We start from the raw sequence: 12930 nt of genomic DNA on the forward strand, positions 1-12930 counted from the left end.
GTCCTCCCTGCTGCACGCGGGCCTGGCGGCGCATGCACGGGCGAAGGCCGCGGTCTGTGGTTGAGCTGCAGGGGATCGCGAGGGGGGGAGGCGTGGTGGGGGCGCGGCCATGACGTCACGCGGCTGGTTCGCCCTCATTGGCTGAACCGCCCCCGTGACGTGGCCAATGCTCGGTTCGCCGCGCCAAAAGTCTTGCCTTTTGGTCAAGGCGGTCGCACTTCGCGACTGAGGCCTGCCCCACAGAGGGCTGTACCCTGTGTGCGTCACGTGCGCAGCCGTGGCCGCTGAGACACCCCGCCTGGTTAAAACGAGTGCACGTCCATTCAGAGACAGCTTTCTATGCATTATTGTCACGGTGCCCATGATTATACAGCAGATACCGAAGTATTTGCCGGATCAGCTAAATGAGTTTCCATAGCAGCTCTGCTTTGTTTATACCGACATCTTCCTCGCTGACGTATACCAACAATGCAGAGTGTTGACTGAATCTCACAGTCATATAAACACGCCCCAAGGCAAACAACCGCTTGAGAGCACTTCCATTCAACAATAAATCAATCAAGTGATGTGATGGTATGTAAACACTCAGTGACTTCACAGCGGATATCGGGACTGATCCCAGAAAGGCTCAAAGGAACAAAAGGATATTGAACAAGATTTCAGAGCTGAAAGAGAGGCCGCTACATATGTTCTCTGTGAATCATTTCTAAACACGGATCTCTTCTACAAAGAAGATGAACATGAATCTCGCGTAGGAGAAGCGTGCTGAATTAGACATATATACAGTTAGGTCTGGAAATAATTGGACACTGACACAATTTTCATAATTTTGGCTCTGTACGCCACCACAATGAATTTGAAATGAAACAACTGAGATGCAATAGAAGTGCAGACTTTCAGCTTTAATTCAAGGGGTTGAACAAAAATATTGTATGAAACGTTTAGGAATTGCAACCATTTTCATACACAGTCCCCTTATTTCAGGGGCTCAAATGTAATTGGACAAATTAACACAATCATAAATAAAATGTTCATTTTGAATACTTTGTCGAAAATCCATTGCAGTCAATGACCGCTTTAAGTCTGGAACGCAAGGACATCACCAAACGCTGGGTTTCCTCCCTTGTGATGCTTTGCCAGGCCTTTACTGCAACTGTCTTCAGTTGTTGTTTGTTCGTGGGTCTTTCTGCCTTAAGTTTTGTCTTCAGCAAGTGAAATGCATGCTCGATCGGGTTGAGATCAAGTGATTGACTCGGCCATTGCAGAATATTCAACTTCTTTGCCTTAAAAAACTCCTGGGTTGCTTTCACAGCATGTTTTGGGTCATTGTCCATCTGTAAAGTGAAGCACCATCCAATCAACTTTGCTGAATTTGGCTGCATCTGAGCAGACAATATATCCCTATATACTTCAGAATTCACCCGGCTGCTTCTGTCTTCTGTTACATCATCAATAAACACTAGTGACCCAGTGCCATTGTAAGCCATGCATGCCCATGCCATCACACTGCCTCCACCGTGTTTTACAGATGATGTGGTATGCTTCGGATCATGAGCCATTCCAAGCGTTCTCCATACTTTTTTCTTCCCATCATTCTGGTACAGGTTGATTTTAGTTTCATCTGTCCAAAGAATGCTGTTCCAGAACTGGGCTAGCTTTTTTTATATTGTTTGGCAAAGTCTAATCTGGCCTTTCTATTCTTGAGGCTTATGAATGGTTTGCACCTTGTGGTGAACCCTCTGTATTTGCTCTCGTGAAGTCTTCTCTTTATGGTAGACTTGGATAATGATATGCCTACCTCCTAGAGAGTGTTCTTCACTTGGCTGGATGTTGTGAAGGGGTTTTTCTTTACCATGGAAAGGATCCTACAATCATCCACCACTGTTGTCTTCTGTGGACGTCCAGGCCTTTTTGTGTTGCAGAGCCCACAGTGCGTTCTTTTTTTCTCAGAATGTACCAAACTGTTGATTTGGCCGCTCCTAATGTTCCTGCTATCTCTCTGACGGATTTTTTTTTTTTTTTTTTTGCAGCCTAAGGATGCCCTGTTTCACTTGCATTGAGAGCTCCTTTGACTGCATGTTGTGGGTTCACAGCAACAGCTTCCAAATGGGAATGCCACACCTGGAATCAACTCCAGACCTTTTACCTGCTTAATTGATGCTGAAATAACGAAGGAATAGCCCACACCTGTCCATGAATAGGCTTTTGAGTCAATTGTCCAATTACTTTTGGTCCCTTGAAAAAGAGGGGGCTACATATTAAAGAGATGTCATTCCTAAACCCTTCATCCAATTTGGATGTGAATACCCCCAAATTAAAGCTGATAGACTGCAATTTAAGCCCATATTCATTATTTAACTGTAACTTGAATTTATTTTGGTACACAGCCGAAATAACAAAACTTGTATCAGTGTCCAATTATTTCCGGACCTAACTGTACGTTCTCATTAACATGGCTCTCAATGCACTTCACCTAAAATTAACCCTGAACAGAAGGTATAATGTACAGAAAATAACTTGATCGCGTAAAAATGATTATTATCTCAAGTTCAAAGAGTAGAAATCATCTGCAGTACCTTGATATTTTTTTTCAAGTTCAGTTTTAACAGGAGTAGCAAAAGTCAGAAAAATGGGCCTTTACACTTTTGTTTGGAGATTTTTTTTTTTTAATCACAGTAGCAAGAATAAGAATTGAAAGAGAATTTACTCAAGATATGGCATCATTATATATATATATATATATATATATATATATATATATATAGTTTGTAACATCGCCGGAAGAAGAGATCAGTGTATCTCGAAAGCTCGCACAAATAAAAGCATTTTGTTAGCCACAGAACGGTATCATCTATTTATTTTTTAATTTTTTTGATTTTATATATATATATATATATATATATATATATATATATATATATATATATATATATATATATATATATATATATATATATATATATATATATATATATATATAATCAAAAAAATTAAAAAATAAATAGATGATACCGTTCTGTGGCTAACGAAATGCTTTTATTTGTGCGAGCTTTCGAGATACACTGATCTCTTCTTCCGGCGATGTTACAATGAATGAAGCAAAAGGTAAATTTAAAAACAGTGTCTCTTGGAATGTTATCTGTGCTGTGCCTTCCCCCGGTGTGGATGTGTTTGATGGCTAGAGGTGTTAAATGGTTACTGAAAGCAAGTGAAGAAAGAGTGTGTATGTGTATCAGTGTGAATAAAAAAGAATGGAGAGCCCACAGTATATACAGTGCTTTACACAAGGTGTGTGTGGAGTGGGACTGGATATAAATGGTGTGGGTGGGTGTGGAAATGTGAGTTAGTAGCACAACTAAAAGTGTGTGTGGATACTTAGTGGTCCCTATTGGTGTATAGGGATGGAAAAACAAGGAGTATTAGTATGTGTGAGAGACAGCTGTGTGTGCATACATATAGCACAGTATGTACATACATGGCCTTTAGCGCTTATGGGACGAGAGTTCACTACTGTCAGTAATGACTCATAAAATTTCGATCTCTGTTTAGGCCACTGCTAAGTGTCCCGAACAGTTGCATAAATTTGTATTCATGCAACCGTCTCTCTTTCGGGGTTTTAAGATTACCTTTGAGTATGGCAACCCTCAGATCGTTCATCTTATGGCCAGAGTCAGAGAAATGTTCGCCAACAGGACTGTCTCTTGTACCGCGTGTGATGCTGTGGCGATGCAGGTTCATTCTCTTGTTTAGCCCCTGCCCTGTCTCATCTATGCTTTCAGTAACCATTTAACACCTCTAGCCATAAAACACATCCACACCGGGGGAAGGCACAGCACAGATAACATTCCAAGAGACACTGTTTTTAAATTTACCTTTTGCTTCATTCATTGTAACATCGCCGGAAGAAGAGATCATTGTATCTCGAAAGCTCGCACAAATAAAAGCATTTCGTTAGCCACAGAACGGTATCATCTATTTATTTTTTTATTTTTTTGATTATTGAAGCTCGGCTAACACGGTACTGATACCTCTACATACATACACACATATATATATATATATATATATATATATATTTACATATATATATATAATCGATATATATATACACACACGATGCTATGGTGGAGGGAGCCTCGCTCTTATACCCCTTGTTGGACAAGGCGTGCTGCCTAGGGATGGGTTAGAATAGCTGGAGAAGTGTATCAAAGAGGATACACCAAAGAAATCCCTTTCGTAGGCGCACCGCAGACCTTTATAGTATATACGGTCAGGGGTGAATGTGGTGGGTGAAGTTAACTTTATTTCATACTGATGTGTCAAACGTGTACTTAAAACAGTATATAGTGTGAATCTATATACTCGAAATAAAAGATAGACACCTATAGTCTATTTGGTCTCTGCCATGCCTCTCCTTTATTGTCTATGTATTGTTCTATAGAGAATTGATACGCCCTTTTGTTACGTATATATTTGTTTTATATTTCTATGTTTCTACAGCCCGTGTGCTTTTGGGTATTGTCATCTGATCCCTTGTTTGGGAGTGTTGTGTTCTTTATCATATATGAACAAAGTTCTACTATAGGAATCTGTTCCCTGTATCCCTGTTAAGTATATGTTGCTGTATTTTAGCATAGGAGAACGTACCCCGGATGAAGTCACAGGAAGTGACGAAACATGCGCCATGTCGGGTCTTTTGCCGATTTGTAATTAAACTCTGCCAGCTACCTCCAGTAACAGCTCAAATAGAGAACACCTAAAGACTAATACCTATATGATACACCCATTTAAAGAGGTGTCAGTACTGCCACAGGGCAGCACTTGCTCTGAACTGTACTACACTACATAAAAGATCCTTTCTAAGGCTGAGGTCCCGTTGCACGCGTCCGCACGGCTGGCTTGCTTGCCGGCGGCGCGTGCAACTCGCTGTACCGCGATCTGCGGTCTACAGGCTGCTTTTCTTGGAGCGGGGGGGGCGTGGCCAAACGGGTCGGGGGGGGGCGCGGCCATGACGGGAGGGGGCGCGGCCATGACGGAGGGGGGCGGGGTCCAAAACAAAGCAGGGCTCACAGCACTGCAGCAGCTCCACACACTAGCACACAATAGCTGGCTTGCCATTCGTTGAAGGGAGCCAGTCTATGATTGGCCCCTTCGCGTACCATGTGACGCGTTGCAGCAAGAGAACACCATTCTCTCGTGTCTCCTGCTGGCTACCGCGTCACAGCATGTAGCAAGTTAGAAGTGAGGAGGGACTGGGACCCGATCGTGAGTTCAAACAGGAATGGTAAGTTGAGCTTACGTCACCGCCCGCGCACACGGGCGCAGCGGGTCCCAGCCCTTACAAGAACATCTGCACTAATACGTGAACCAACCACATTTCAGCCTACCACGCATAGCGTATGCAGCTGCCATAACTATATATCAACATAGGACATATCTCTGTGTGTGCACAGGGAATTTAACATTTACTACTATATGTGTAAGTTCACAATATAAATACACCGCTTGTCTATCTGTGTGTCTACCTATCTCACACTATACGCAGGACACACAGAACAGCATTCGTGTAAGCCCTGTTGGGCGCATGCGCAAGTGGCGCTTCAATAGTGCCAACAGTATCTTCTACACTAATCTCTAGGAAAATTACACAACACAGCGCAAAACCGCGTTCTAACAAGAACACGTACAAGATTGTGTGATTAAAATACACACCAGCCGAATACTTACTGCGTACGCAACTCCTGGCATCGCAAGATGAACGCGGGGCTTTTTTCCATCTATGCACGGGGAACCCCATAAATACTCTAAATACATTCCTAGATTTCTAAAGATCACAATAGAACACAGCGCCTGCCAATCTATTGATTTACCTACCTTGCACTGTACGCAGATCAGCATCAAAATCGGAGATCAGCATCAATAGAAGCCCGTTATGACGCATGCGCGGACGGAGTCTATACAACAAACTGAGGGCTATGAACGGCCCCACTCGAGCGCATGCGCGGTGCGCAATAGACCAAAATTGTGGCAACAGACTGCACTGGCTAGCACAGAAGCGTTTTCCTTTGGTATATAAGGGATGAAATATACATGAGGCATCTCCATCACATATAGGGTTTTTTTGCCACCTTAGCAACTACCACCTAGATACACAAAAAGAGTGTTAACACACAGCTCTTGATAAACATACGTGCTAAACAAGTATACATCAATATTCCCATAACCTGTTCTATACAGTGGGTGCTTTACAAACAACCCACTGTGACTTTGTACCATAAGCAAACTAGGGTACGTTCTCCTATGCTAAAATACAGCAACATATACTTAACAGGGATACAGGGAACAGATTCCTATAGTAGAACTTTGTTCATATATGATAAAGAACACAACACTCCCAAACAAGGGATCAGATGACAATACCCAAAAGCACACGGGCTGTAGAAACATAGAAATATAAAACAAATATATACGTAACAAAAGGGCGTATCAATTCTCTATAGAACAATACATAGACAATAAAGGAGAGGCATGGCAGAGACCAAATAGACTATAGGTGTCTATCTTTTATTTCGAGTATATAGATTCACACTATATACTGTTTTAAGTACACGTTTGACACATCAGTATGAAATAAAGTTAACTTCACCCACTACATTCACCCCTGACCGTATATACTATAAAGGTCTGCGGTGCGCCTACGAAAGGGATTTCTTTGGTGTATCCTCTTTGATACACTTCTCCAGCTATATACACACACACACACACACACAAAATCTTGAGTCCCTCATAGAAACTGTCTGAACTTGGCAGAAATACGTGATTAAAAATGTTTGTTTGTTTTTAAGAATGTTAGCAAAATAATAATAATATGTTCTTGTATAGCGCTGCTAGTTTTTACGTAGCGCTTTACATAGACATTTTGCAGACACAGTCCCTGCCCCGTGCAGCTTACAATCTATGTATTTGGTGCCTGAGGCACAGGGAGATAAAGTGATTTGCCCAAGGTCACAAGGAGCCGACACCAGGAATTGAACCAGGTTCCCCTGCTTCACACTCAGTGCCAGTCAGTGTCTTTACTCACCGAGCCGCTCCTTCAAAATAAAGTGTGTTCAGAAATCACCTATTGCAGTGTGAATGATTATAATAAGGCCGGGGTGCACAAACTTGGGGGCGCGGGATTATTCAGGGGGGGCACAGCGGTTGCAGAGGCCCTGCGCTCGTCCCTGCGCTCGTCCCCACGGCATTAAAATTAAATGCTGATTAAATGCTGGGGGGTCACGTGAGGCCTCTGCAACTCCACTTACCGTGATTCAGATGGCTTGTGTGACGTGCCGCTATGGCAACGCGGTGTCATTTGACGCCGCGGGGTCATGTGACATCACATGCCATCACCATGGCAACTCCGCATCAAATAACGCTGACCAAAGAGGTAAGGGGTGCGTGCGCAAGCAGTGAAGGGAGCAGACAGGGGGGCACAGCTTCAAAAGTTTGCGCACCTCTGTAGTAAGCATAGTACAGGGGACGCCAACTCCGGTCCTCTATAGCCACCACCAGGTCATGTTTTCAGGATATCCCTGCTTCAGCACAGGATATCCCTGCTTCAGGTAAGCAGCAAAGAAACAAGAACCAACTTTTAGCACTCAATACCCTCAAAATAAATGCAATATGATAATGTTAAAAACAATCTTTAATGTTAAGCTGATTAAAATAATGGGTGTTAAAATACAATAAGGACACACATAGATGCGGTCTGGCAGCTGCTCGCTCTGCGAGACAGAAGGCTGCCACGTCAGTACTGACCGCGCGCGTGCACGCCTAGGGACATATCTGTCATCATAGATAGGTTTGCAGCCCTCCCTCACCCGTGCTCGCACCTAAGCAACTACACCCAGGGAATACTGCATATCCGTTCCCTTCTGAACATTTGATCTAATTCACCTCATCTGTTCATACCTTAAAACAACTCGGAGTGTCATATACGCTCTGTAGACGGACGTTCACAGAGGTACACAATTGGAGACTTTATAAGGTGAAATTATAACGAGGCTTTATTGTGCCTTTTCCTTAACATTAGGAAACCATCCAAACAAGGGGGAAACACAGCTTCTATTCACTTGGGAGTGGTTCTAGTGAAATACCATGCAATCCACAACTCTCTTAGTTAAGCATGTCTCCCAGCCCCAAACATATAGCATGAAATAAACAGATATAAGAAGTCTCTTAAGAATGAAAGTCTTATCTGTTCCTTGGAGGGAAAATCTTCTCTGGTTCAGCTCCCTTCGCTCAGGGTGTGTCAGCATTCAGGTTTAGAAGTTTTCCCTGTGTCTTGTAAGCAGCTCTGCTGTTTCTTCTGGCAGGGCTCAAGACTGTTGTGAGAGTCAAAGACAATCTCTGCTCTCTCTCCCAAGTTCAGCTCAGGCATGAGCTAAGGAGACACACTTCCTGTCTCACCAGACAGGCTTTTGTAAGCAATCTAAATCAGGCAGGTGGTATTTATTAATTGACTACCAGCAGTTAACCACCACACTGCTAGATTAAAGGCACATTACTTGAACAGGGATTACTCCCCTGTTACACGCTCATTGTAGGGTTAATATATATGTGTGTCCTTATTGTATTTTAACACACATTATTTTAATCAGCTTAACATTAAAGATTGTTTTTAACATTATCATATTGCATTTATTTTAAGGTTATTGAGTGCTAAAAGTGGGTTCTTGTTTCTTTGCTGCTTACCTCATTTATTACCCACTAGCACCCTACCCCTTTACATCCTTCCATTATTTAGCTGAAGCGGGGTCCACCTTATCATAACCATATCCCTGCTTCAGCACAGGTGGTTCAGTCAAAGACTGAGCCACTGATTGAGCCACCTGTGCTGAAGCAGGGATATCCTGAAAACATGACCTGGTGGTGGCACTTGAGGACTGGAGATGGCCAAAACTGCCTTATACTGTACAAATCGTATGAAATGCAAAGTTTCATCTGTGACTAAACTTTCCTCTAATTCGCAGAACTAAAAAAATAAAAAATACTTGCACATTGAATAGCTATAAGAAAAGTGGATTATAAAAAGAAACGGCGCATTGCAGCACGAAACGGCGCACTGCAGCACGAAACGGCACACTGCAGCACGAAACGGCACACTGCAGCACGAAACGGCACACTGCAGCACGAAACGGCGCACTGCAGCACGAAACGGCGGGGCTAGAGTGCAAAAGTTGACAACAGAAGCATAATTTTATTAAAAAGCCATTAAAATGAGAAACAAAAAACCCTCCGACGCGTTTCGTGTCCACAATGGCGCCTTGTGAGGTTTCTTTTTGCCGTTGAATAGATATACACCTATGAATATATTTACAGAGCAATAACAAGGGTCACTGTTGGTTGTGTTATTGACTGCTTGGTAGCTGCCTGGAATAGGAGGTATCTATTTGTGATCATTTCTCGGAAGACATTTTTTTAGTGATCAGGAAAGTCTTGAACTTCTGTTGCCTGCTAGCTTTCATGTGGTGTTCTCAATCTGCGCTGTATAAATCAACCGCAGGGTCCCCGGAGTGTGTTAAATGACAGAGCAGTGCCAGCCTGTGCAGTGTGTATTCCAGTCCGTGAAGAAACTGACTACGACCATCTGTTTTCAGGGTGGCCTGTTATTGTCTCCGGTTTAACATGAGATCTGTCAGCTTGGTGCAACTGTCGCCGTTTCAGGGAACCAGCAGCACAGAATTAGAAGCCTCAAATAATGAGATGAGTGCTACCTCTATGCTCGGGGAGGCCAGTCCTCACGGGCTACCTACAGGTCAGGTTTTAAGGATATCCCTGCTTCAGCACAGGCGGCTCAGTCAGTGACAGGTGGCCCTGGAGGGCTGGAGTTGGCCTCCCTTGCTCTATGCTAACAAGCACGTTCTCGTATTCTCTTCCAGTAACGGTGACCGTTGCAGGGAAACAGCACCTCCTGGGACTCTACGACACCGCGGGGCAGGTAATGTTCCTTCTACGTCATTTTAACCTTTATCTGGTGAAACAAAGCAGCCCACGCTCTCTGGGGGGAGGGGAGGGAGCTATTTCCCTGGTATGCTGCGGCCGACGGGGGGACAGACCAGGATCCGGTGGTTGCTGGCGGGCCGGCGGCTGCACAAAGCAGTTGCCGCCGGGCCCAGCTCTACCCTGCTGCAGGTTTCTCGCCCTCACACTTTGTCCCACGCTGGCGCGCGCCCTCACACTTTGTCCCACGCTGGCGCACGCCCTCACACTTTGTCCCACGCTGGCGCGCGCCAGAACACTTTGTCCCACGCTGGCGCGCGCCAGAACACTTTGTCCCACGCTGGCGCGCGCCAGAACACTTTGTCCCACGCTGGCGCACGCCAGAACACTTTGTCCCACGCTGGCGCGCGCCAGAACACTTTGTCCCACGCTGGCGCGCGCCAGAACACTTTGTCCCACGCTGGCGCGCGCCAGAACACTTTGTCCCACGCTGGCGCGCGCCAGAACACTTTGTCCCACGCTGGCGCACGCCAGAACACTTTGTCCCACGCTGGCGCGCGCCAGAACACTTTGTCCCACGCTGGCGCACGCCAGAACACTTTGTCCCACGCTGGCGCGCGCCAGAACACTTTGTCCCACGCTGGCGCGCGCCAGAACACTTTGTCCCACGCTGGCGCGCGCCAGAACACTTCGTCCCACGCTGGCGCGCACTGGAGCACTTTGTCCCACGCTGGCGCGTGTTGGAACACTTTGTCCCACGCTGGCGCGCACCAGAACACTTTGTCCCATGCTGGCGCGCGCCAGAACACTTTGTCCCACGCTGGCGCGCGCCAGAACACTTTGTCCCACGCTGGCGCGCGCCAGAACACTTTGTCCCACGCTGGCGCGCGCCAGAACACTTTGTCCCACGCTGGCGCGCGCCAGAACACTTTCTCCCACGCTGGCGCGCGCCAGAACACTTTGTCCCACGCTGGCGCGCGCCAGAACACTTTGTCCCACGCTGGCGCGCGCCACAACACTTTGTCCCACGCTGGCGCGCGCCAGAACACTTTGTCCCACGCTGGCGCGCGCCAGAACACTTTGTCCCACACTGGCGCGCGCCAGAACACTTTCTCCCACGCTGGCGCGCGCCAGAACACTTTCTCCCACGCTGGCGCGCGCCAGAACACTTTGTCCCACGCTGGCGCGCGCCAGAACACTTTGTCCCACGCTGGCGCGCGCCAGAACACTTTGTCCCACGCTGGCGCGCGCCAGAACACTTTGTCCCACGCTGGCGCGCGCCAGAACACTTTCTCCCACGCTGGCGCGCGCCAGAACACTTTCTCCCACGCTGGCGCGCGCCAGAACACTTTCTCCCACGCTGGCGCGCGCCAGAACACTTTGTCCCAATCTGGCGCGCGCCAGAACTCTTTCTCCCACGCTGGCGCGCGCCAGAACACTTTCTCCCACGCTGGCGCGCGCCAGAACACTTTCTCCCACGCTGGCGCGCGCCAGAACACTTTGTCCCAATCTGGCGCGCGCCAGTACACTTTGTCCCACGCTGGCGCGCGCCAGAACACTTTCTCCCACGCTGGCGCGCGCCAGAACACTTTCTCCCACGCTGGCGCGCGCCAGAACACTTTGTCCCACGCTGGCGCGCGCCAGGACACTTTGTCCCAATCTGGCGCGCGCCAGAACTCTTTCTCCCACGCTGGCGCGCGCCAGAACACTTTCTCCCACGCTGGCGCGCGCCAGAACACTTTCTCCCACGCTGGCGCGCGCCAGAACACTTTGTCCCAATCTGGCGCGCGCCAGAACACTTTGTCCCACGCTGGCGCGCGCCAGAACACTTTCTCCCACGCTGGCGCGCGCCAGAACACTTTCTCCCACGCTGGCGCGCGCCAGAACACTTTGTCCCACGCTGGCGCGCGCCAGGACACTTTGTCCCACGCTGGCGCGCGCCAGGACACTTTGTCCCACGCTGGCGCGCGCCAGGACACTTTGTCCCACGCTGGCGCGCGCCAGAACACTTTCTCCCACGCTGGCGCGCGCCAGAACACTTTGTCCCAATCTGGCGCGCGCCAGAACACTTTGTCCCACGCTGGCGCGCGCCAGAACACTTTCTCCCACGCTGGCGCGCGCCAGAACACTTTGTCCCAATCTGGCGCGCGCCAGAACACTTTGTCCCACGCTGGCGCGCGCCAGAACACTTTCTCCCACGCTGGCGCGCGCCAGAACACTTTCTCCCACGCTGGCGCGCGCCAGAACACTTTGTCCCACGCTGGCGCGCGCCAGGACACTTTGTCCCACGCTGGCGCGCGCCAGGACACTTTGTCCCACGCTGGCGCGCGCCAGGACACTTTGTCCCACGCTGGCGCGCGCCAGAACACTTTGTCCCACGCTGGCGCGCGCCAGAACACTTTGTCCCACGCTGGCGCGCGCCAGAACACTTGTCCCACGCTAGCGCGCGCCAGAACACTATACTACGCTTGCGCGTGTTGGAACACTTTGATGTCGGAAGCTCCGCGTGGGACAGTGTGTGAGGGAAAGAAGCCTGCAGCAGGGGAGAGCTGGCACGGCGGCAACTGCTTGGTGCGACCGCCGGCCCGCCAGCCACCACCGGGTCCCGGCCTGAGACCAGGCTAAGTCGGGGTATTTATTATATATTGAGGAGGGGGGTGTATTTTTTTTATTATGTATTGGGGAGGGTGTATTTTTAATGTATTAGTGAGGGGAGTGTACTTATGTATTGGGGGGGGGAGTGTACTTATGTATTGGGGAGGGGGAGTGTATTATGTATTGGGGAGGGGGAGTGTACTTATGTATTGGGGAGGGGGAGTGTATTATGTATTGGGGAGGGGGAGTGTACTTATGTATTGGGGAAGGGGAGTGTACTTATTATGTATTGGGGAGGCGGATATATTTATTATGTATTGGGAGGGGGTGTCTTTATTGTGTATTGGGGAG

The 12930-nt window shown here is 47.8% G+C and overlaps 1 protein-coding gene across 5 annotated transcripts in view; it reads left to right on the forward strand.

Annotated features, from left to right (window-relative positions):
• Positions 1-12930, forward strand: part of RHOJ (ras homolog family member J) — a 123179-nt gene that overhangs the window by 46560 nt on the left and 63689 nt on the right. For 3 of the 5 annotated variants that reach the window (XM_075614870.1, XM_075614866.1, XM_075614868.1), the window contains exon 2: positions 9924-9982. In XM_075614870.1, the coding sequence (XP_075470985.1) occupies positions 9924-9982 (59 nt within the window). Of the gene's footprint in view, positions 1-9439; positions 9800-9923; positions 9983-12930 lie in introns of those variants that run through there. The other 2 variants (XM_075614867.1, XM_075614869.1) reach the window with 2 other exon arrangements.

The sequence above is a fragment of the Ascaphus truei genome, chromosome 9 (genome assembly GCF_040206685.1).
Source record: "Ascaphus truei isolate aAscTru1 chromosome 9, aAscTru1.hap1, whole genome shotgun sequence".
Classification (NCBI taxonomy): domain Eukaryota; kingdom Metazoa; phylum Chordata; class Amphibia; order Anura; family Ascaphidae; genus Ascaphus; species Ascaphus truei.